The sequence below is a fragment of the Lissotriton vulgaris genome, chromosome 2_1 (assembly GCF_964263255.1).
Source record: "Lissotriton vulgaris chromosome 2_1, aLisVul1.2, whole genome shotgun sequence".
Lineage (NCBI taxonomy): Eukaryota > Metazoa > Chordata > Amphibia > Caudata > Salamandridae > Lissotriton > Lissotriton vulgaris.
The window spans coordinates 1,429,746,934-1,429,771,662 of NC_141687.1; the positions used below are offsets into that span (position 1 = coordinate 1,429,746,934).

The following is a 24,729-nucleotide window of genomic DNA, read 5'->3' on the forward strand; positions in this document are numbered from 1 at the left end:
ATGCATAACAAATGTAGCACGTTAATAATACAATGATAACACAGTCATTGTAATCTGTAGTTTTCTCCCCCCTTTTCTCCATGCAATGCAAGGTAGACAGACCATTTTGGGTGTTAAAAATAATGGAATGTATTTATTTTTTAGCCTATGGTTTCAATAACAAGAAGGTGGATATTTGACGTTTCTATCATCGAAAAAAGTTTAAATTAGTCCAACAAATGAAACTATAAGTCCTCAGCACTTCATTTTTGTAAGTTAGCACAAAACAGTGGTACATTGTGTGCAGGCCAAAAAGGAGGCAATTAGGATGTTTTGACAAACCATTAGTCCTGCAATTTCTGCTGAAATACATGCTGCATCCTATAAAGATGCCAGCATGGGTAATCCAATTGGTGGAGCCTAGTAGTTGCTTTAGATTTTCCAACGACTTCAAATGAGAATGGAATGAAAATTGAAAAAAGGGAAAAGGATGAGGTATTCATCACAGTGCTAAATATGAACATGAGGGATAGAGATAGGAAGATACAGCCAACTGTTCGGGAAAGCTATTTTTCACATTGCCAAATTTCTTGAACTCCAATGTTGCCTACTCAAAAGAACATGGAAAGCCAAGGCATAATGGACTCCTGGATTAACTTCTTGGCTATTCAGTTTAGGCGGTAAACAAAGGTTCATGCTATCAGGCCACAGTCCACTACTATCGCACATCATGTATGTAAGGGTAGGTCTAAACTGCCCTAGATTTATCAACACATGATCAATGCGGCACAGGTTTGTCTAGTGTAGGCCGAGGAGAACTGAATCCTCGCCAAAATGTAAAGATATGAACATAAAATACATGTGTGTGCAATTAATCTAAATGTAATCCATCTTCACTGTATTTGACTATCTTGGATAACTGTCTAGGATCTGGCGCTCTAGGAGATACTTTGGACACCCCAGACTTCAGGGATCATATCTAGCACCAAAGCACAGCTAATACTTTGCATTGTATCACAAAACACCAGGTGAGCTGGTTATTCCAATAGGATCAAACATACAAAACTGCATAATGTAAATATTACAAGTAAGAATGTGCTCCCCGAGTAAGATAAACTGAATGAGAGGTAGATGATCCTGTCCCCAAATCCCAATCATCGACCAAACACCAGCAGGTTCTATGTTTGGCAGGTTCCTGTAACCCGTTCTGATGCTTAACCATCCACAAAACTCTAGTAAATACTAATCATAGCTAATAACACATATCTCGAAACAGAAGTCCATTAGTAATAATAATAATCCACATTTGTAAAACGCGAACCATCACCCGTTAGGGTCTCTAGGCGCTGGGGGCCGTCGGGAAGTTTAAGCAAGCTATTGCCCAGAGTCACATAGTGCTGGGCTAATCTGCCGCCGGCCCCGGGGATCGAACCTTGATCCCCAGATTCCGGAGTCAGTCACCCTGGCCGCGGCGCCACACCTCTCCCTCCAGTATCAAAACTGCCAGGGAACCAGTTTGCTCCAAGTGGAAGTTCCAAGGTTATAGCAACAATGCACTCTCATTACAATTAAAATAAGCACCACCAATACATGAGAAACAATCAATGCTCTTACAGTTTTCTGCGTCAGCTCATCCACCAGCAACTCGGAGGCCCTCGTCTTATCCTCCACTTGTTGAGATTTCTGGTCATAGTTGACTGCCAGCTCCTCCAGAGCCTGCAGCACCTCCTTCACCTCATCTTTGGCAGCATCGTTTTCAATCTGCAGGCGAGTCAGCTCCTCCTGTATTTTCTCATAATCTCTCCTGGTGGAGGCCAAAAGCTGGAGACAGAAGGCAGGCATCAGAGTGAAGCTCTATTCATAAGCGCCTTGCTCAAAGGAGCGTATGCAAGACTAGTCAACAGCAGCACCAATTTACAGGCATTTCACTTACATATTTTGCCAAATTAGATCAAAAGGCATCAGAACCCTTTACATTCACACTGGACTACATTACACGGGGCCATATTTTTTGTATTTATGTGTTTAGGCACAGGGCGATTAGGTGATTTGCATCTTAATCCCAGAATGTTCAGCCGGCACCCGGACTCGAACCTTGTTGCCCTGTTCCAAACAGGGCCAGACTGGTCGTAGCGGGCACCGGGCATTTACCCAGTGGGGCGGAAGGGTAGTGGCTGGTTATGGACCGGTGGAGACCGTAAATTATTACTGTGGGCCGGTTTCGCAAAATTGGCCCCTTGTAACAAAAGAGCAGCAGCAGTGTTCCCGCCTGATCCCACCCCCCACCCCGCCCCCCCCCCCCCCCCCCCTCTCGATTTAATTTCTAGGGTTGGTTTGCAATCCCAATCCGGCCCTGGTTCCAAATCGGCAGCTCTGGCCCCTTATGTCACCTCTACAACATTTGACTAGAGAATTTGCTGAGCCGAGTACAATATAATCATTTTCTAACTCCAAATGCCAGAATGTGTTCCTTTAATGTGAGTAATAGCGCTCAGAGGCATCTGGTTGGATTATTGCTTTTAAAGTTTATCCTGCAAGAGTCTGTTATCAGACCCTGGCACATGCAGGCCGGAGCGAAGAACCCGAGAGTGAACAGACTCTTCGCGCTTGGTAGGAAATTGCTAGCAGCACCATGCCTTGTGCTGATAGCCATTTGACTGAAGCAGGGCATGGAAAACTGTTTGCCCTTGAAAGGCTGGATTTATGGACAACCATGGAAAGTACAGAAACATGCACGCTTGCTCCATAATCGCTTTTCACGCATTTTTTACCTCCTCTTGGTCCACCATCTGTTGTTTTAATTTCTCCGCTAGCTGACTCTGCTGGTTGATCTCATCGTCCTAGAAGAAATAATATGTGTGTTTTATTTCTCTGTTATTTCAATGCGTTTCTTTTTATTGCAATGAAATGAGAACACAGTTCCTTTGATTCAAATGGGGAAATAAAATAATGTTAATGGCACACGGTGAAGACCTTTGCATATGTAGAGGGCCTTTGCACATATAAAAGCTCATGCATTTAAATGTGTACATTCATTGAGTACATTACGTAATCAGATTACAGCATTCAGTTCACAATACAGTTATAGACATTAAAAAATGGCTGATTGCAACTCTGAGTAAGCCAATGAGAGTGGGCAAGCCCTGCTTCATAAAAGTGATACATCTTTCTTCTTAATAAAGCTGCATTTCCTCTCAAACTCGTGAAAAAAAGCCGGCTACGTAGTTCTAAATGCTTTTCATTTTAGATTGTGAAAGAAGCAAACCACCATTTTGTGGGGATGTGTGATAGTGAACAGCCACTGGAAGCGAGGAGCAGGTTTTACATTTCTGTTGCACAATACTGGGTGATCCTCCAGCTGATGGAGCATGAACTGGTTGCCAAAGTTTCTGGCACACTCTACATTATGTGAGCATCCTATGTAATGACCGTAAAGTTCAAGTTCGATCGTCCAAATGCCCTTCAGATATGGCTCATGCCATGTATGCTCATTATGCACTAGAGGTATGTGTGTATTTCCAGCTGACTGTCATTTTCAGGGTATCCTAAAATATTATATCTAGTGTCCTCCACAGCGCCCGATTGTTCAGCCGATAGTTTAGAACCCGTATGGGTTTACATGTAAATGCTAGCCATCACCCCAGGCAACATAAAGGTATATTTTTGCATTTTATTAATGTTTTGGATTTGTCTGACCCAATGCTCCTCGTTTTCAGTAATAAAAGTGGGTAGCCGGCAAGCTTTTTGTTCCACTTCTTGCGGGAGGGATGAGGTAGCGGGACTGAGTGTTAGCAAGGATGGACGATACCGGTTGCGATTTTTTTTCTTTGGTGAGGGGGGATTATGCCAGGATTTCATTGGACAGGATACCAGACATTTTGTTTGGAGGGAGCCATTGGGAAGGCGTTAGGGCATATCCATGTGTAAATTGTTTGACAATGAAGCAGCCTACAGAGAGGGGTAGAGGGAAGCAGAGGAAGCTGAGAGACAACTCAAGCCTTGTTCTCATCGCCTCGTTATGTTATGTTATTTCGAATTTATAAGGCGCTACCCAAGGGTTTCCCGGCGCCTCCTGACAGGGACCAAAGAGAGAAAAAAGGAAAAAATCTATTGATTGAATAGCCAAGTTTTCAATGACTTACGAAAGTGGGCAAAAATGGTCTCTTTCCTTAATCACAGAGGGAGGGAGCTCCACAAAGTAGGGCCCAGACAAGAAAAGGATGTGCCACCCATACGTGACAATCTGTGCCTGGGAACCGCAAACTTAGCTTGAGTGGATGAACGGAGGGAACGTATGGTGGACAATAGTATTTAAGTATTCCGGGGCCTTGCCAGTTTTAATCTTGAACATATAGGTTAAAGTTTTTAATTTGATGCGGTTCTCAACTTAAAGCCAATGCAGTCCACGTAGAGAGCTTGAGATAGAATCAGTTTTCGGAATGCGGCAAAGTAGGCGGGCTGCGGCATTTTGTCTTGACTGACTAGTACCCTAGAAACACACACACAAGGAAGATGGCAAGGCAGCCATGCTCTAAACGTGCAGGCAGTAAAGGCCTGCCCGCAAATCAAATCAAATCAGGGACATTTGTATAGCGCACACATCACTTGGAAAGACTCATGGCGCTTGCAGACGGCTCTGATAGAGATGCTAGCTTAATTATCAAATAGACATGACTTCAGCTTCTTACGCAAGCAAATGCACAAGATAAGGAGCCAACTGAAATTTCAGGAGTCCGCATTTACTCAATATCTATTTCAGGCAGGAATTTTAATGTTTATTGTTCCTGGCATCTGCCAAGCTACGTTGCTAGACAGTAGACATGAGTCAAACTCTAAGTTACAATGGATTGCGAATATGATTCCTTGTCATAATGCATTCAACTGTTCGAAATAAAAGGAAGAAGTGAGTGAAGGAAGTGATTCATCACCTACACAGACTAAGTAGCTCACTTGCAAATCACCAAATTCCTATAATTCTAGCTAGTATTTGTTCGAATTGTCAAACCTTATCATCCAGCTGTCTGTAGAAAAAGGCAATCTCCTCCTCGTACTTCTTCTTTTCATCTGAGGAGACGGTGGTGACGGTAGGGGCGATGTTATCGATGAGCGGGGTGTTGTCGCAGGGTTCCAGGTTCTTCTGCTCCTTTGCACTGGTCTGTTCGCTCTCGGGCACAGCTTCTCCTGCAGAGACACACAATGAAAGAGGTGATGGAACATTGATCAGCATCAGGAGCAAGGACAACACGATTCCTCATTTCAATGGAATTTTGGCAGAGACTTTGCCATCAGAAACATAAATGGCAAGTACTTGCAGTGAGTTCCAGGTGAAAACATGGAGGGTCAGTTTAGATCACAGTGGGTGGCCAGACAACCCAACAGATCACTGGAGGACCTTGCCTCTGGTCCCCCGGTAGATAAGTGTCTGCCTTATCTAGGGATCCTTGTCTTCTGGTCTGTCATGTGTAATCGAAGTACATCTATCCGTGCAGCCCTTACGCTTTCTCTACTATTGAATACCAAATGGTCCACCATGTTTAAGCGGCTCACTCAGCCATCTATTTTGCTGAGCAGTAACAAACTTCTTAAATGGAAGCAAAAGGCAAATATCTCTGATGCGGAGGGAGTGCTTTTTCCCTACATGTCAGAAACATTTGAACATTTGCCTTCCAAAGAACACAATGCCCCTATGCAAAATAACAGTGATGGTTGGCCCATCCAAACTTTGATCCAAAAATACAGTGGAAAAGAGATCACCAGGGCATGGGTTTTCACCAACTGAGGCACCCAAGAAAGAAAACCCAGCAGTTCCCTCCGCTCTAGGTGGGGCAGGGAACAGCGAGTTTATGTTGGTGCGCCCCCTCCGCCAAAGTCTAAGTGACCCTCGTACTGTGAAAAGACGTATAGGGTCTGATTGAGAGGAAGATGGTATCTTAGAATTCTCCGAAAAGCAGACGGTGATGTTCATTCACCAACAGTATATACATGACATCACGAAATAATGACAATGTTTTCTTTCTATGAAATAACATTTAACACAATGAATGAATCTAGCAATATTAAAAACAAACACAACTGTTTGATCTTATACCAGTATATTGTATTCACGACACAACACAAAGTTTACCTAATCTATGGACAGCGGACAATTACATTCTAAGGGCGGAGTAGAAATGACTTCTAATTGTTCTTTTTCTGATTTAGCCCTGCAAATCTGTGATTATGGATATGAACTATGTAACGCACTACTACATAAAACTAATTCCAGGAGCTAAGGAAAGAAAAGTAGTGCATTCAGTAGTGCACTTCTTCAAGAAAACAAAAGCCCCCTTGAGTGGCTGTTCATGGTTTGCTTTTCTCCCTTTCAGATACGTCACGGTAAACCACACATATGTACAATTGGGGAAACCTGGGTATCAGCTAGCACGCTGGCCGAGAGTTCTCCGTCTTACCGGCACTTAACTAAGAAGCGCAAGGGAGAGTAAACCGTTTACCTTTGAGAGGCCGAAGTGGTATCCTCTGCTCAATTGTCAGACTCTTCTTTGCAGCCTTATGGGTCTGGATGGGCCTTCCTTCTCTCTGCTCTTCACTGCCAGCAACGCTCAGGGCTCCATGGCTGCTGTCTACCTCGCAGCTACACCAAGATCAGCGTGCCTCAGCCCAGATTGGTTTCTGAAGCACGGTGATCAACATCAGCATAAGCTAGCAGCTGCACTTTCCAATACGCCGCACAAGCGCAGTGGATCTCCATGCCCTAAGTGAGCAACCGGGCTCAGGGCCAAAACCAAAAGACAAGATGCTACAAAGCTCCCTAGTACCACAAGGAAGGTCCCTGGGAAGAAGACAGACCGGCTGGACTCAACAGGGCTTACGGAAACTGGCTCTACAAGACCTATAGGGAAAAACAGGTATATACTAAGGAACAATCAGCTTGGTTCAGACCTGTTACAGAATAAGGGGATGGAAGCTAATGGCCTAAAGCAGAGCAGGTAAATTACACCCCCCCATTGTAGCCTCTACTTCTCAAGCATAAGAGCCGCCAGTCACTATACCTAACCCTCAGGCACTAAATTAGGCTGGTAATCAAAAAGACTTCAGAGATACTAGAGATACATCCGGCGAGAGTCAGAATCACACCTTCCCTTAGATCCTAGTCTAAAGTGCAGGACATTGCAAAATAGCCTAATCTAAACAGATCTGACCCTATTACACCAACCAATACTCACATCATGGACCAGCACAGCTGAGCTCAAACAACTACAGGGAAAAAGTCAGGCCTTGCTCGCACGAATCGGTTCCAAGTTCTCTCCCAGGATTTGACAGGAGATAATATGGCTGAGGCAATACAACCATTACCTCAAGAAGAGGAGGACAAAACACTAAGTGCTACTGATCAACTGGGTGTAGGGTCCTTAATACTTACACTCATGAGGATATAAAGACAACATTTGCTAAATCACAGAGCAATCAAGCTAAAATACAAGGCACCTGCGAGAAGCTTGAGGTTAAAATGACAGACCTTACGCACAGATTATGCACCATGGAAGCCTCTTCAGGGGTATTACTTGAGGAGGTTGAGACGAACAGTAAATAGGTTCAGGTTTTAAAGATGGGGGAAGTACTTCTAGAAAAAATGTAATACTTAGAAAATAACACTAGAAGGAGCAACTTAAGGATTTTTAATATTCCAGAAGGGGCTGAAGGTGGGAATTTAAAGATATTTGTTGAATGTCTAATTAAAGATTGCATCCCGTCGGTTAGCTCAATGGAACTTGACCAGGATACACAGAGGGTGCTTCGGGATAACTTCACGAGAAACCCCGATAGAGATAAACCTAGGAAGATCCTAATTAACTTCCACACCTATTCTTTAAAGGAGCAGATTCTCTCAGAAGCTTTGAAAGCAAATAGCTTTAAAAAAAGACGATTGGTCCTTTCATATAAGTCAGACATTGTTAAGGCAACCCAAAACCGGCAATGGGAGCTGGGGTAAAACACCCAGGAATCAAAAACACTAGGAGCCAATGTACAACTGAAATTCCCAGCTACAATAGGAGTAATGTGGAACAATAAGGCATACAACATAAAAGAGATACCTGCAGTTGAGAGTCTAATAAATCAGATAAAAATGCTACGCTAGGCAAATAATAGGTAAACTGGAGAGACAAAGCTCAATCGGTATGTTGAAGTACCCTGTTTGGTTACAGGAAAGGTTGCCCAGGGAGGGTAGGGTGGTGACAAGTTTGGAGGGCTCACACACAACATACGTAAATAGTAGACTAGTTGATCACAGGGTGCAGGGCAGGAGGAGAAAATTTAAAAACGTAATAGTCCTCACTTGCGACAATGGTTTTAAAAGTGCTGGAATAGCATCATGACAGAGGTACTAGAGACACAATGATGGAATCAAACAAAATCCATAGCCTAAGGGTTTTAACATGGAACATAAATGGTCTGAGGGTATACCCAGTAGGAGAAGGAAAATGTTAGAATTTCTGAAATTATCTGATAATGATATCATAATGTTGCATGAAATACATTTGTATCAAGAGGAATGGGGGAAATTTTTAAAGGGACAAAAGTGAATTAAACAATTTGCCTATACTAATCAAACGTGTAATGTGAAAGGGTTTCTATTTTACTGGAAAATTTCATGGAGGACTCTAGGGGAAGATAGCTGATTGTCAATGTCACAGTACACTGCATGGGTTATTCATTTGTAGGTTACTATGGCCCAAATATAGACGATCCAACCCCGCTCAGGGAACTCTACAATCAGTTAGCTGATACTGGAAACTACATAGTAACAGATGGGACTTTAATATATTGTTAGACCCAGTTCTTGATAAATCCACTAGTAGACCAACGGTTGATTCCCCAAAGATGAGGGAGTGTATCCACCACTCGATGAAGAACCTGGGCTTAATAGACTCCTGGTGACAGATGCAGGGTCTGAATAAGGGCTAAACTTATCATAACAAGAAATATGGCCATGCCTCCCAAATAGATTTCTTTTTGATAGATGTAAACTGGGATATATACTTAAGAAGGTAACTCACCAACCAGAGCATCTTTCAGACCACTCCGCATTACAACTGGAGCTCTCCCTTGATTGTACCCCAACTCCACCTAGATGGACTCCTGATGGGGCACTACAAGGGGAGCAGGGGATTATAAATTATCAGAACCAGACACCGTAGAATACTTTGAATTAAATAAGGACTCTGCCCCCATACTTATTACATGGGACACCTTTAAAACTTTTATGTGGAGGGGACTGATTAGCTAGCACAGGACACAAAAGGAAAGAAAACAATAACAAAGTGAAGGGATTAGAACTGAAAATTGAAGTATTTAACAAGCAGCTGACTACCTGTAACAACTCTTGTAAAAATAAAATGTACAAAGCCAGATTAAAGAGCCCAAGGGATCCTTAACAGAATATCTGGAAGGAGTGGTGTGGAAAAAATGGGATGCTAGTAAGTTGGTGCACTATGAATATGGCTAGGGTTGTGGAAAGCTATTAGCTTGGAAGACAAGGGTAGACAAGGGTAGACAAGGCCAGAAATATAATCAAAGAAACAGAAATGAATGAAACCAGCGAACGCAGTCTAGAAGATCCTGATATTGAGAGGGCCTTTGTTAACTTCTTTCAAAATCTATACATTTATGATTGAATAGCTACAGAAGAACAAATGGATAACTGGATAAAGGAGGGCACTTTTCATATATTAGATCAGGATAAGCAGAAGTATCTTACTCAAGAAATTAGTAAAGTAGAGGTATACAAAATGGTCAGAAGATTAAAAAAAGGGGAAGACATCAGGCCTGACCTTATACCAAATTAGCTATATAAGGTTTTGAAAGAGGAACTTACTCCAGTCTTGACCAGTCAAATAGAAGCAATCTATGTAGACGACCTCCCTATCCCACCACCATGGAATGAAACTACAACAACAATAATTTTAAAGCCTAATAAAAACTCAGGTGTGAATCATAAAGACCCTTATCTTTACTTAACCATGATTAGAGGATTTACACACAAATATTAGCTAAAAGGCTAGATAAAATGATTGAAGGGCTTGTTCATGAGAATCAAAAAGGCTTTATGAAATAGACAGCTGCACAAACTGACTCATGATTTTGTGAGTGCGACAGACATTGCTACACAAACAAACTCTCCTTTGACCATTATAACAGACACCTAACGCCTTTTATAGACAGAGTTGGCCATTTCTATATGCAGTCATCAAGCCCCGTAGCTTAGGTGACAACTTCCTCAAGGCAATAAGAACCATCTACAAAACGCGCACTGTCCGGATATTAGTTAACGGTTCTCTCACGCTGCAATTCCAAATAGGAAGAGGCACTCGCCAAGGGTGCCCACAATCTCCCTTACTGTTCAACTTATACATTGAACCACTCACTAAAAGGATCAGGAGTGAACAGATGATCATACCTTTTCAATACTACGAGTGGGTTGAAAAGGAGGCCCTCCACGCAGATGACCTGATTTATACACAAGATTTTAAGGGCTCCTTTTTATTTTACATTATTTTAAAAGTGTCAACGGTTATCTCGGAAACGAATACAAAACAGAAATTATGACTTGGAATGGGGCCATCGATAATCCATTAGAAAAAATAAGAAATCAGATATCTAGGGGTACAAGTAGTGAAAGATGTAGATAATATGGCACAAACAAATGTTAATATGGAAACCAGGAAACCTGTGCATCTAGGGGCCTACCTTCCCCTTTCTATTTTAGGGAGAACAAACCAAATTTGATATTTGATATTTATGAGCATTTGTAAAGCGCTAACGTTCGCTCCCAGGGGAGCATCATGGCGCTAGGCGAGCTGCAGAGAAATAACTGGGAAGGTGGAGTATAGTGGAAGAGAGAACTAAATAGCAGCCAGGACAGAGGAGTCTGGTAATTTGTAGACCCATGTCTTGAGGAGTTTTCTGAAGTTGTTCTCATTGTCTATGGCTCTAAGGTTGGCGGGTAGGGTGTTCCAGGCTTTAGCTGCCAGAACATTAAAGGATTTTCCGCCCATGGTCTTATATTTGAATCTGGGAATTTGAACCAGATTTGTCCCAGAGGAAATAAAAATTACTATCCTTCTAAAATGTACTTTTAGTTTCAATGCATTACCCTTACATTTCAGGGCAGAGTGGGTTAAAAAACCACAGGGGGAATGGAGTATCTTCATCAGGGATAGAATTGCCTAGAAAACATTAACCAAAAAGAAAACAAACGAAGGCATAGCACTTCCAGACTTGAAGTTATACTGCTGGGCTTTCCAACTGAAGAATGTTAGGCTATTATTGACAAGCGGCTATCAATAGGTGTCCCCATGTTACCATGCATTAATAAAAGTTCTACCTGATGAAGGCAATTATTTCCTCTTCACATTTGATCACCCTAAATATTTTTAAAAGATTAGATTTAGATTGATAAGTGCAGCAAACTATTGATCCAAGTCAGAAGGATCCTGGTAATCCCATACTACAGCAACATGGTTCCAATATGGAAGTCTCCCGGAACCCCACAGTGTCTACAAGATGCATTAGCCATCCAGCTTCTGGATGCGGGAATATTAGGATGGGGCTAGTTGCTTGAGGAGGGTACCTTGAGCTCATGGGATTCTCAAGTAAGGCTTAGACACAATAGGCTCTCCAGATTCAAGTATTGCCAAATAGTGAGTTGGTCCGCGGAACCATCTAAATTGGGGGACAGAACAGAACGGGAGGAGGAACTACAAAGTATCCTGACACTGAAAAAAAGAGGTCTCTAATTGGCACTGGATTCTGGTACAAGCTGAAGATGGGCCCCCACAATGCTAGATGCGATCTGGAAAGCGAACGTGCCCTTATCAGAAATAATACAGCTCTGGCAAATATCAGTGCCTACACTGTGGTCCAATGTGAGAACTGCACCTCTGAGGAGAAACCATTTGTTTACTAGGTACATGGCCAACTGGTCTCCTTAAAAGCTCTTGAAACTGGGAGGGCAAAAGACAAGGTGTTGTCTGAAATTCACCCTTAACAATGCTGACTACGTCTATTTACTTCGGCATTGTCCGGGTATCCAACTCTTCTGGCAAGAAGTGGGTAAAATAGCAAAAGAAGTAATGAAACAAAAGCTAGTGGTAAGTAAGCTTGACTCAGATTAATATCGAGATTCTAGAAGGCGAAGGGCTACTTACTCTTTATTCTAATATTTGCAGGCAGGGAAATCTGAATTAAATGGATATCCAACATTCTACCTACCTGCACCGATTAGGTTAACTTAGTGAAATGTATTGGTAGGATAGATTGTATAAACGGTTCCGTAAAGAGGGTCAAGAAGTGGGAACCATTCCTTATATCAACAGGCTGGATAACGAACACTAGTAGTCCAAGGATTGAAGACAAACCGTGACATAGGAGGAGTGAGCAGTGGCTCCCGCAAACTTCCAATTAAAGGTTGAAGGTGGCTAGATTTAGGATGTCATAACACTCATCGGTTTGGGCTATGTTTGGCTTTTGGGATGCACCTCCTGCCTATTGTCGGATGTGAGGAGTAAAAAAAAAAAAAAAAAAAAACAACAACAGATATGTACAGGTAATTCCTATATCACCATCAAAATACAATTAAATATATGGTATAGGGAAAGATTTTGATCCAAGCAAATGGCAAAATCATACTCTTAATCATACAAATTCAGACACAAAAAGTACAATCCACCATTTAAAAAAAACAAAACATTTAAGGCATTTTTTCACACAACGAAAGTCTACAGCATGAGTATTGTTTTAGCCCTTGCTGAATGTGCATAATGTAGTTAGTAAATGTTTTATCAGCTGGTTTTAGGTTTATCCAACAGTGACTTTAGAGCTGGGTGCAACTGCATAGGCAATAACTCAAGCACATCAAGCGATTCCAAAATCATGCAGTCAATGTAAATTGTGTTCATTTGCCCTGATGAAGCGACATAATTGAGTCTCGAAACACTTGATGGCATGAGTTGCTACTATAAAATCAAAGAATATTTTAGATTATTTTGTTGTGATAATATTTGGATATAAACCAAGAATGGCGTATATACGTAAGTAGCTCATACAGTATTTTTGGGTCTTCTATTTTGGTAAATTGAGGGACAGTAACCTAGCCACACTGGAAAGCTCTAACTCACTAACTCACCCCTCAATTTGTTTCCATATATACGCTCACAGTTATTTGATTCTTATTGCTGGTAATGTAGATCTATCTGAAAAGAGCTTTACTTTGTTTTCAAAATGTATATATAATGTAAGTATCCTTTGTCTTCTAACATACAGCACAAAACTGCTGTGTGCCACACCCTAGGGACAATAAGACACCATACAGCCGCTTCTTCTTAACCTCATAGCTGCGGCTGTTATTTCCGCACAGTGCTGGGAGTTCGAAAGAGTGGGCGGGGCCGCATCAGCCGTTGAACGTTCACAGCACCAAACAGGTAGTGTAAAACAGCAAAGCTCTCGCACACAACAAACAAGGTATATCAATAGTAATTAAGCAATGAATAACATTGTAAGTATATAGCCAAATAACATGACAGTTGCAAATTCGTTATGTTTCTTGGAAGATGAATGAAAGTTTAATGATTCCACAACCAGCCGACACGTGTTTCGTTGTGTGGGAACAACACACTACGACTCTTCAGGGCTTCAGATACAACCTACACTCATGTAGGTCTGGAGTGAAATTTCTATTGAATCTGCTCGCGTCAATTGGAGTGAAACTTGTAGAAGCTTCATTTATAAGTTCAACGTGGTGGAATTCTTAAGAATATAACGATGATAAGCACATGGAATCAAAGTGCTGTACTGGCCGTGCTTAATAAGTGTGCAGATTAAGCCCAAAAACCGGGAGGGGATCCACAGTCAGGTTCCTGTTCAAGCGGGTGCAACTTGAATCCGGAAGTATCAACAGCGTGGCATCCCTCCTCCTTTAGTTCCCGGTCGCCGTTTTCCAACAACGGACCAACCAGGTAGTGCTCCGAACGTTCAGCGGCCGACGGCAGCAGCAATGGGGTTAAGGATAGTAAACAGGACTGCTGCACATAAACAACCCATAATGGTGATGTGTTACCTCCACGTGCACCGCAGAATGCAGCACACACAGAAGTTGCAAACCACCACCATTTAATGATTTTTTACGTGGAGGAAGAGACGCCTACCCTCACATAAACAACCATTCATGGTGCCCTGCTCTTTCAACGTGTGCTGCAGAATGGGGCCCACAGAAAAAGTATTTCTCCTTGTTGTGGCATTCTAATGCCTGTATTGCATACACCTTGTAAATCTGGGGCAGCATCAAAAAGCAATGTGTGTTGCGGTGGAACAGCAACAGCCATTGCATGCCCCCTTCACGCAGATACTTGCGTGAAAGAGTACCACATTTACCAAGCGGCACCACGCCACAAAAAGTGGCTCAACGCCACCCCGCAAACATGGTGCAGGGCATTGCCCCACCGGAACATCAAAAAGTAAAGTTCCGTTGGCGCAATCACCCTTAAATATGCCCCTCTGTTCTAAATAAGACTGAAGTCCTATTGACCCCGGTTTGTCCTATTTTAATTAATTCTTCAACCTACACAATAGGTTTCACACAGTACATCCTCATTTATCTTCTTCATCGATCATACTCTATATCATAATACACATAATGAATCCTAGAAATCTTTAAATACCAGTTATCAGCGTTGCCAAGCTTGAACATGACACAATCATCGATTTCCAATTGTATGTCCCAATTACTATTGTTCTTGGTATATTTCTCTTGTAAGTATGTCTTCCATTTCTATCTATCACACTTCTTCAAATTTGCATACATTTCAGACTTACACGTTTGCCTCACAGCTCACATAAGTTACTATCAGTTCCACTAGATAATCAGAAAAAGCAGGACCAATAACAACAATCATGAAGTTGGAATGGGATGCTAAACAAATCTAATACAACATATTTAAGTACAAAAGAACAATCCAAATGCAACAAAGGGCTCTTTTAGGAACTTAAAATGTAATTACTTAAATAACCATCAAGAACCAATCATTGCAGACAGCCATAGAAATAGTAAGAGGCAGAACCTTCAAATATGGCATTGCTAATACCTTCTCATTTGTAAAAACCTTCATAGATTATTATCCAAAGATCTTCATAATAGGCTGCCCGGCAATCTGTTTCACAGACATCTCCACTATATTATTAAACAATGCTCCCTTGTCAGCCCTTGAAATGCCTGTTGATTCACTGCACAATAAAATAATCACTTCCATCATTACCAGTGTTATACCATGCCCCAGGCTACAACTAATATTTGTCAGTGGCCCTTTTCTATGTCCTCTTATATCACCAGACATTTTTTTGAAAAACATGCAAGGTCACTTTCCCATTGGGATCAGTTAAAAAAACAACAAGCCGACAAAAAGTTCACTAAAAGCACAAAAATATTGACCAAAACATCAGGCACACATTTGACTTGTCATATCAACCACATTAGTCCTTGACCATTTTCCAACTGTGCAGTTTTAAGTACATCTGCCTTGACCAGTACAGCTCATACCACTGAGGAAAGTGAACCTCAAAGTGCCTTCAAGGAAGCCTTACATTCCAGTCTACAATGCTCACCAGGCAACAATGAAGGAACAGTTTTGTGAGATCTTGGAACCAAATATCAACATAACGATGGGTGTTGCATTGCGATGACGATACAGCATCAGAAGTGGTAAAACACTGCTGCTCTAACTTTTTTACTAATTAAGACACCAGTTAGCCCAAAACTGAGGCAGAAACCATTTTTAAATCAAAGATTTTAGTGACTACTGTATGTGATACAGTTCCTGGTGTGATGTATAAAGAAGATGCTTCTCAGAACTTTTGTATAATTTTCAGAAGCACATTATGTTGCCCAACATCAAACACCAAGATGAAACATTAAATACCCTCAGTTTGTCATAGGTCCTCAAGAACACTTAAGCACTTTCACATTTACCTTATTCACCAGAGGAGGGCAGAAAGCATGGAGAGCTAGTACAACCCTTTCAAGTAGGAATGTTCTTTAACATTATTTTCTATTTACCCATTAGGATGTAAATGGCAGAAAGACATGAATAATTCCTTTCAATGTGATGACATTCATATTCAGGGTACATTTATCAAATTAAACTGACAATTGCTTCCAAGCAATGAATTTAAGTACATCTACAGAAAATGTAGTAAGGGATAAACTCCTTGCATGTTTCCCATTTATTGTTTCACACCCAAAGAGTCCCATGTGAGTTAGAAGAATAGCATAGCTGGGATGAAACAGTGCTACAGCTCTTGGATACATATACTGAGTTCTAAAGGACATTCAGGCCCATGCCTCTGTACCTTTATGAAATTTCCTTGGAACTTGTAAGGCTGTGATTGTCTGCAGGTGAAGGTATTTTATGCAACAAGGAGCTCCCAAAATAAACACATATCTAATAAAATCCACTGATCCATTTCCACTTCAGTTGAAATTGGCATTACTCACCATTCCTCCACCTGTTGAGCTCCATCTCCAGATGCTGGATAACATTTTTAAGACTCTTGTTCTTATCTTTCTCTTTTTCATATTTTTTCTTCCATTCTTCAGCGGTGAGCTCCAGGTTCACAGACACAGTGTTCTTAATTGTCTTGGCCCTGTTTGATACGGAAAGAAAATGTACATGTGATAAGTATTTTTAGGTCTCACTGCAGTAGGCATGAGAGGTCCAAGTTTTACTATGGTTTAGTAAACTAGGCAGTCATAATTATTATCAAAAATTGCCTACTATCCAATGTACCACTGAGCTTCATGAACCTATTCTGGATCACACTGGCAAAGCTATTTAATTCTTATGTGTGTATGTAAACAAAATAATAAATAGCAAATCTTTGTTTTCCAATGCACCTGCAACTAGACTCGCACTATTGCAACCAGTACTTGACTCTGGCTCCTGAAAAATGAATATGTCTCATAGTATTTAATTCTGAACTATACACAATGAGACATGGAAGCTCCCAATTAGAAGATTGGGCTATTCAATATTGTATTTTTGCAAACTGGCAAATCCAGAAAAAATTGCTTCATCAAAGTAGTCAATATTTGCAAATCAGAATAAGACACTTCTGTCCTGGAAGAAATTACCAATTTAGCAATGCATTTATAAACACTGGCACAGAACATCTGGTTCACATGAAGCTAATTTATAGAATTACATTGGAGAATAAATCATAGACTAACTATACTGTTACTTGGGGATCTTAGGTCTCGACTACCTTGTGAAAGACTAGCCCCACAATTTTGGTGAAATGCTTGAGCTCGTTTTTCTCACTGAAGTGACAGATCCGTAGAAAAACACACTTGTTGGACTAATTGTATCTCTCTACAGCTCCTTGATGTGATACACTGCTCCCACCTACAAAATAGGTCCATTTAGATCACATCCCCTTCAGCAAATTGAATTTTCAAAAATGAATAATTGAATTAGGACCAACCTTCAAATACCACAAATCTGAAAGCCTCGCTTAGCCCCTTCAATCTGGATTTAAATAGCACACTGAAACAATATTCTCATAAAAAGAAAGATCCAGAAAATGTCATTAGAATAATTGTTACTATGTCACTTCAGTGTCTACAAAACGCAGCCGCGCGGCTGGTCCTCATGCAACCGAGGCGGGCCTCCTCTTGGAAGGCCCTGGCAACCCTTCATTGGCTTCCCATCAGGGAAAGGGTGCTGTTTAAGGCACTCTGCGTATGTCATCGCATCTCCCAGGGAACGGGTCCTGCATATTTGGCTGACTTGATCACACGCTATGCTCCCACAAGGCAACTTAGATCCTGTGGGACAGGCTTGCTACTTGTTCCCAAGGTCATGAGGGCTAGGATGGGTGGCCGGTCGTTTCGCCTCCTGACTCCTCAGAACTGGAACAAACTTCCTCTGAGCCTTGGGTTAGAGGTCTCAGAGGCTAGGTTCAGGAAAGACCTAAAAACACATCTTTTTCAGCGCCTGTAGGGTCTTTTGATTTGTCCAGGTTCTTCTGTAGTCAGCTACTCATCATAACGCGGGGACACCCCAGTGGGTGTAACCAGGTGCTTTATAAATGTTCATATTATTATTATTTATTACTATTATTATTATTATTATTATTATTATTACTGCTTAGAACTTTTGCAGCCCCGATTGCATCATGTATCATGATATGGTACAAGTTAAACCACTAGCAATGTTTGCTGAAACCACACAAACAAGTGGAATCTGATTAATTTATTCGGTTCAAGACATATAATCCATTGATTGAGCCTACATCTCTTGCAGGGATATTTATAAACCTGCATACTATTCAGCACCCTAACTGTTCAACCAAGCATCTAGTACCTCTGCCCAAACATCAACGTTGACTTGGTTTCACACTCATTGAAAACTGAAGGTGAGCAGCATATGATAATGGTGGTTCTGCAATTCCCGCCAAGCGAGTCCTGAAGGATTCTGGTCATCTTACTATCCCGGTATGGAACGTGGGTTTTCTACAAAATAAATATTTCAATACAAGTAAAATGTTATCACTTCGGGCAATTAAAAACAATTACAATATACGAATTGTAAAACTACAGTTTACACAAAAAATTACTTTTTTAAAAATTTGCATTAAAAAGTTTACATTACTTGAGTTACAAGTACCATCATGGTTCATAGAGACTCAATTATTTCTCTTTGTGGAGAAGCTGCTTGTAATTCTTTACTTGCATGTTTTGCTATGTAGGTTTTTCACAGTGGCTCGTTTTATTATTTAATTGATTTATTGGTTCTCAGCTTCAAAGTATAAGGCGCTATATACATCACTCAGGCCCTAAATAATGCATATGGAATTACAACAAAGGTTACTTACGGTTCCCTCTGCCAGTGCAGAAATCACATTGCCCAAAGCAGACAAAGACTTATTGATGTTCTTTGCTTCATCGAGAACTGCTCCTTCTGCTCCTGTTTTGCTGACCTAACATGCACCACATTAAAGGAAAAAGATAGCCATGTCAGCATGCGCATTTCCAAGCAAACATACAATTTGCATTAATCAGTCTCAGGAGTGGAACAAGCATGGCATGTAAATCAAGGAGTATGCAAATGTGAATTTTCAAATGGAGATCTGCATTTGCGAGGAGGACTGCAAGGGTCACCCAAAGAAGATTGCACTAAAATAAAGGGCACCATAACACATTTACTGTATCACTGAGCAATCACAGATTTCTGATTGAATATTAAGTGCAAGAGACCATAGAGATGATCAAAATAATTTACCAAACACCATAATTCCCGAGGGCTAGGACGCAAGGGGTGCGGAAAGTCATGCACCCGGGGCAAAGAACAGCAAAGTGCGCTAGTACAAAAGAAGAGATGCTCCTCTGTCACGCTACTGCAGAGGGAAGCTTAAGGGGCCTCTCTGCAGTGGCATTGCAACAATACCATGGGATGTTTTGTAAGCAACCAAAATTGGGCCTTCACCAATTTGGTATTAAAAGACTGTAGAATTTCCTACTCAATGTTCATTTTCGCACATTCCACCCATTAAGGCTGACCACAATTGCACCAAAATAATTCCCACACTACTGATTTTATTTTTTATCTTTTTTGGAATTTATGTACTGTGCTGTAACAAATAAGCCTTGTAATATTTCATTTTGGCATGAGTTACTGATGTAGTGGGCAAGGGAGTTCTTTATCCCTAATAGTCAAGTTAGAAGTTTAATCCAACTATGTATTTGTGATTCAAAATGTTCTTATAACAGATCTGTTTCAGTGAACCACACACTAGGAGATAAAGTAGAACATTAATATTTGTAGTTGCACAACAAATACTCCTTACATTCACGCGATGGGACTCTTCCCATTTCCTTACTTTAAGGGGGGATGAATATAGTATAAAAAATATTCCATACATAAAAGAAAAAACTCAACATAATTCAAACAATTCTATCAAATTACCTTTTCACTTCCTGCTAAATCAACCAGGTAAAGCTTTCCGCAGAGTTTCTTTTCTGTTTCCACGTTCTCCTGCTTTATGTTTATCAAAAATATGCTATGACTTCTTGAACTGTGTTCATTCATATCTACGATAAAAAATTTGTTTTAGCATATTTGTAAATAAAGCACATTTGAAACTAATGGCACTTTATTTTAGATACTGTTCATAGTTTTCAACCAGAATTGATTTAGGACTGAAGTCATAACGGTACATACATTTTACATTATGAAAAGAAAACAATTATTTTAATGAAGAGCTCTGTTCGATTAACAATTACTGGTATTCTGGAACTAAAATTATTTTCTTGGACGTCACGTTAACAAAGCAGATATATAGTTTCTTTAGTTTCTTGGTGTTCACCATATACTTCCTAAACCCAGAGGGGGGGGGGGGAGGGGGTCAGGGAGCTACTTTTGAGGCAACATGGAAAAATGAGGCAGCCTGGATCTGCCGTTTATGCAGTGTGGAAATGGGCCATAACATTGATGAGGAACTCCATGATTTCTTGTGAAAAATATCCCTTGTCCATATTATGGAATAGAGGTCTATCTCCTGGCTTTGTGGAAATATATTCTGCAAATTATTAAATATTGAGAATCCTGTTTTTGGGGCCCTGCTGGATCGTAGATGTGAACTGTTTTGTGCATAATATATATTTGCAAAATATATTTATGATATTGTCATGATCTAGAACACTATGCCCTAGAACTGTGTAAAAGTAAACATGTGGACTTAACTCTCTTTAGTATGCATTATTGCATTTGTCTCTCATTTTGTTCTTTATTATTTTTTCATATTTTCTCTTTACTTTTCTATTTCTGTCTGTTTCTTTCAAAACATTCAGTTTTTTGTTCATATCAATAGTGCAATTAATTGGGGCTCTCTTTGGCCGTGTATTGGTGCCTATGAGACTGTTCCTGGTATTGGGACTGCGCCGGTAACATAGCTCCGTACATTCACAGGGCTTGGTGTCCCCATATACGTACGACAATGCTCCTTGAATTAGGACTGGTGTGTTAACATGGCTCCTTGACGACGTTGCCTCGTGGAGCCGAGTAGCCCAGTTGAAATATCTAAGCTTTTGCATATACTTAATTTTCATTTGCCCATTTGCATTTTCTTTTTAAAACAATCTATCTTCAGGTATATTATACTACACGAACTGTGACCTCCCATAAGTTTTATTAATGTTTCCTGTGAGGACAGTGGTGACCATGTGGCTTGCTGGCCGGAAATTGTTTTAGATTTTAAGTTTAAACTGGGAAATGGTAATTACCATGCATGCAAGGGAATTCTGCATGTTGGTGTATGGATGCTGAATGGCTTGCTGGCCGGACATAACTAGATAATAGAACCTAAATACAGTATGTAGCGAAAATGTGATTATGCAGACCATACTTGTGGCTGATGTGGAACACAGCCTACTAATCTTCTTATTTTTCTTACTGCTTATCGTTTTTTTTTCTTTTCACCTTTTGTCTTGGCCACACATTCAGTATGATGTGATGAACTTTGAATGATACCTTGAGAAAATAAGTTCATGATTGTTATTATTAGTATTTATGCCAATAACACGTGGTCCTCCTTTTTTTGGTCCTTGTCCCTCAATGGTGTCATAGGTTATTAATTTCTGCAATCATCTAGTCATTGATTCTTTTTGATAATAGCCTTCCTGTTTTGGTTATGATGATTGGCCGCGCATGTATCAATAAGGTCCACTCTATTATACAGTATTTCAAGAGTGTTGTAAATGAGTTTGTAAATTGTACATAACTATTCTTTTTGCTTGGACCCGAGGGGTTTCAACCAACTCATGACGTTTATGTTGTTGCTGTATGGGGATGTATTATCTTATCTGTGCTAGGTAACTATGTGTTGTTTATGTACCTATAGTATTTGTGGGTTTATGTATTAAATACACCACATATTTATTTATTTATTTATTTATTTTAGGTTTTTATAGAGCGCGTAGTCACCCAAGAGTATCCCAGCGCTAAACCTCGTGGTCCTGATGGATGAAGGTACGGGGTTGAAAGTAGTTTACGGGAACAGAAAGGTTTTATATGCACATTTAGTTTCATGCACTGCATGCATTTACTGTATTACAGCCCGGAAAAAGTCCACTCAAGTTGATGAAACACATTGGCTGTCTTTTGCTGTATCATATAATTATTTGTTTTTAACAAGCAAAATAAAAAGAACTGTAACACGTTTGGAATCTCAATGGGACTTTTTTTGTGTGAAATGACTGACTGTTGTGCACCTCTATCTTTCTTTGTCATCTATGTTTTTCAGGCTACAGTAATCATGCACATTTCAAGTCACCAGGAAAAAACGGAGAACATATTCTATGGATCCTCTGATGTACATATATAACATACGTAGGGTCAGATGTAAAAAGCAATTTTACAGTTGCTAAATTCAAATTTGAGCCTTTGGAATCACAAAATTGCTCTTTTCAATGTACACAACACAAATTGCGAATGAGGATTCACTCTGTTGGTGATTGTTGGTGGATTTGGTCTGCAATCCCCACATCGCATAGCGCCAGGAGGTGACAGCACTGTTTATCCGCCATAGCGCTGATAAACCCATCACAAGCTATCTGCATGGAAAGTGTGTGGGCTGCACCCAGGCTAAGTAACAGCAAGGGCGGACCCTTCTATGCCTGTCCGTGGCTGGGCCCCATCTCTTGGCCCAGAGGCCTGCCATCCGGGACCAAAAAGGCAGTACCTGGACTTGACCACTCACCTAGTCCACTTGGCTACTTGTCTTGTTGAGCTCCGCCTCCTCCTATTACTACTTTTGTTCTTCATTTACATCGCCTGTGGTTCTAAAACACCTGGGAAGAACAATGGGTAAAAGGAAAACCCCAGAGGAGAAGGTTCTTGCCCCCACTAATCCCCTATATTGCACCACATTGGCCTCCTTCCTGACACGAGCAGTCAATATAGTCTCCAAAGTGATCGAACTGGGTAAAAGGCAACTCTCACAGGACTTTTGGCTTGCCACTGGTTGTCATTTAGTTCCCTCCACAGGTCCATGTACAGGCCCTATAACCATAGGTGCCCCAAGTATCTCGGGTCTGTCCCCTGACATGGCTGCAGGTCAGGACGCTGCCCACCCGCTCATGCATCCATCTGCAATTCTGATGCCTCTCTTCCCAGTGACAGCAAACCCTGGCCTAAATTCAAGCTCACAGTTAGCCAGCTGACCTCACCTGTAAATACCTTTTTTAGGTCAGGAGGCCTCTGTACAATCACAGCCAACTAATATTGATAGTAGTAAAACTCCTCCTGTGGTTTCTCCAAGGCTTCTGGATAGTGAAAATTGTTGGCCCTATGACAAAAAGCATCAGAGTGGACTGTGTGGTCATCAAGTGCAGGAGCCCTGGCCTAGCTCAGTGGCTGGTTAAGAGTGGGGCGAGGGCCTGTACAATAAGAGATGGTATCAAGCTTGCCCCCCTGGGTTTTTTCTACAAACATTTACAACAGAGGCATTGGGTGAGCCATGGGTTCCTGCCCCTTAGGGCTGTGGTTGTTGATGAATTTGCATTCCCAACCTCCAATAGATTCCATCCTTTATCCACTCCAGATGTTATAGCCAGACACCCAACATTGGTTAACAGCAACAGTGATCTTCCAATCACTGGGCTAGTAGAAAGATGGAGCGACGCTAGTCCCAAATCCCCCTCTAATAAGATGGTGCCTTTCTCTATTAGCTTCCTATGTTTTGGCACTGCCCCTTTGGGGTTTGTACCATTGCCAATAGTGGGAAAGGGCAGTCCTCTGTATTCTAGGTAGTCCTGGGCCACATGACCTGGGTGACGCTTCTTTCTACCTGTCCTACCACACTAAGGTAGTTTCTTGGAAAATAGCTGGCTTGGCATCTACGCTTTTGTGCCCCAACTGGGGATTGCTTAGAGAGTCATTTGATATCGGTCTGTTCCAAGAGACATGGTCACTAGTCCTGCAATATTGTGCAGGGTTTGTCATTTTTTCCTTGGCTGCTACCACCTCAAGGTAGGGAAGAGCCTGGGGGTGGTATGAATCTGGGGTAAGGCCACTCGGTTGCATTACCAAGAAATTGATGTAGTCAGCCCAGATATATAATGTTCTTCTCTTACCTTTCCATCCGGTGGGGTATTGTATTTATACAATGTGTATTGTAGATTTGGGGGAAAAGGTGCAGAGCTACAAGCAATTGACCTGATTTGCAGGTGGATTCTTTTAAAGTAGTAGCAGATGATTTTTATTGTAAATTTGAGCCTCTGTCCATCCTGCATGAGGACCTCATTAGTGATGAGGACCATGCTTGGGATGTTCCTGATCTTACACTCCATCCTGTTCAGAGAAAGTCTGCTGTAGCATTACAACTAAATGAGTTTATGCTTAGCAACTGCTTCCGGGTGTTTAATGGTAGAGCCAAATCCAACAGGGATGGGAGACACACTTATAACCGTCCACAGTGTTCCAGACTTTTGATTATATCCTGCTGGATATTAGGTTATGACCAGCTCTGGTCGATATGGTTGTGATTCTTAAGCAACCATAACACTCTGAGTTTAACACTGGGAGCCCTGGGTGACACTCTCCAGAAAAAACCCCAAAGCCCTGAGACAGAAGGTTGGGTTGCTACCAACAATCGGCGTAGGCTTAAGTGGAGTGGGGTGATAGAATAAGAAGTAACACTGGGAAA

The 24,729-nt window shown here is 41.2% G+C and overlaps 1 protein-coding gene across 1 annotated transcript in view; it reads right to left on the bottom strand.

The window, feature by feature from the left end:
• KIF5C (kinesin family member 5C) overlaps positions 1-24,729 on the bottom strand; it is a 548,720-nt gene that overhangs the window by 249,290 nt on the left and 274,701 nt on the right. The window contains exons 8-14 of the mRNA XM_086957253.1: positions 19,992-20,116; positions 18,901-19,005; positions 18,390-18,538; positions 16,523-16,671; positions 4,985-5,160; positions 2,751-2,819; positions 1,594-1,800 (exon numbers count right to left, since the gene is read on the bottom strand). Of these exons, the coding sequence (XP_086813379.1) occupies positions 1,594-1,800; positions 2,751-2,819; positions 4,985-5,160; positions 16,523-16,671; positions 18,390-18,538; positions 18,901-19,005; positions 19,992-20,116 (980 nt within the window). The remainder of the gene's footprint in view (positions 1-1,593; positions 1,801-2,750; positions 2,820-4,984; positions 5,161-16,522; positions 16,672-18,389; positions 18,539-18,900; positions 19,006-19,991; positions 20,117-24,729) is intronic.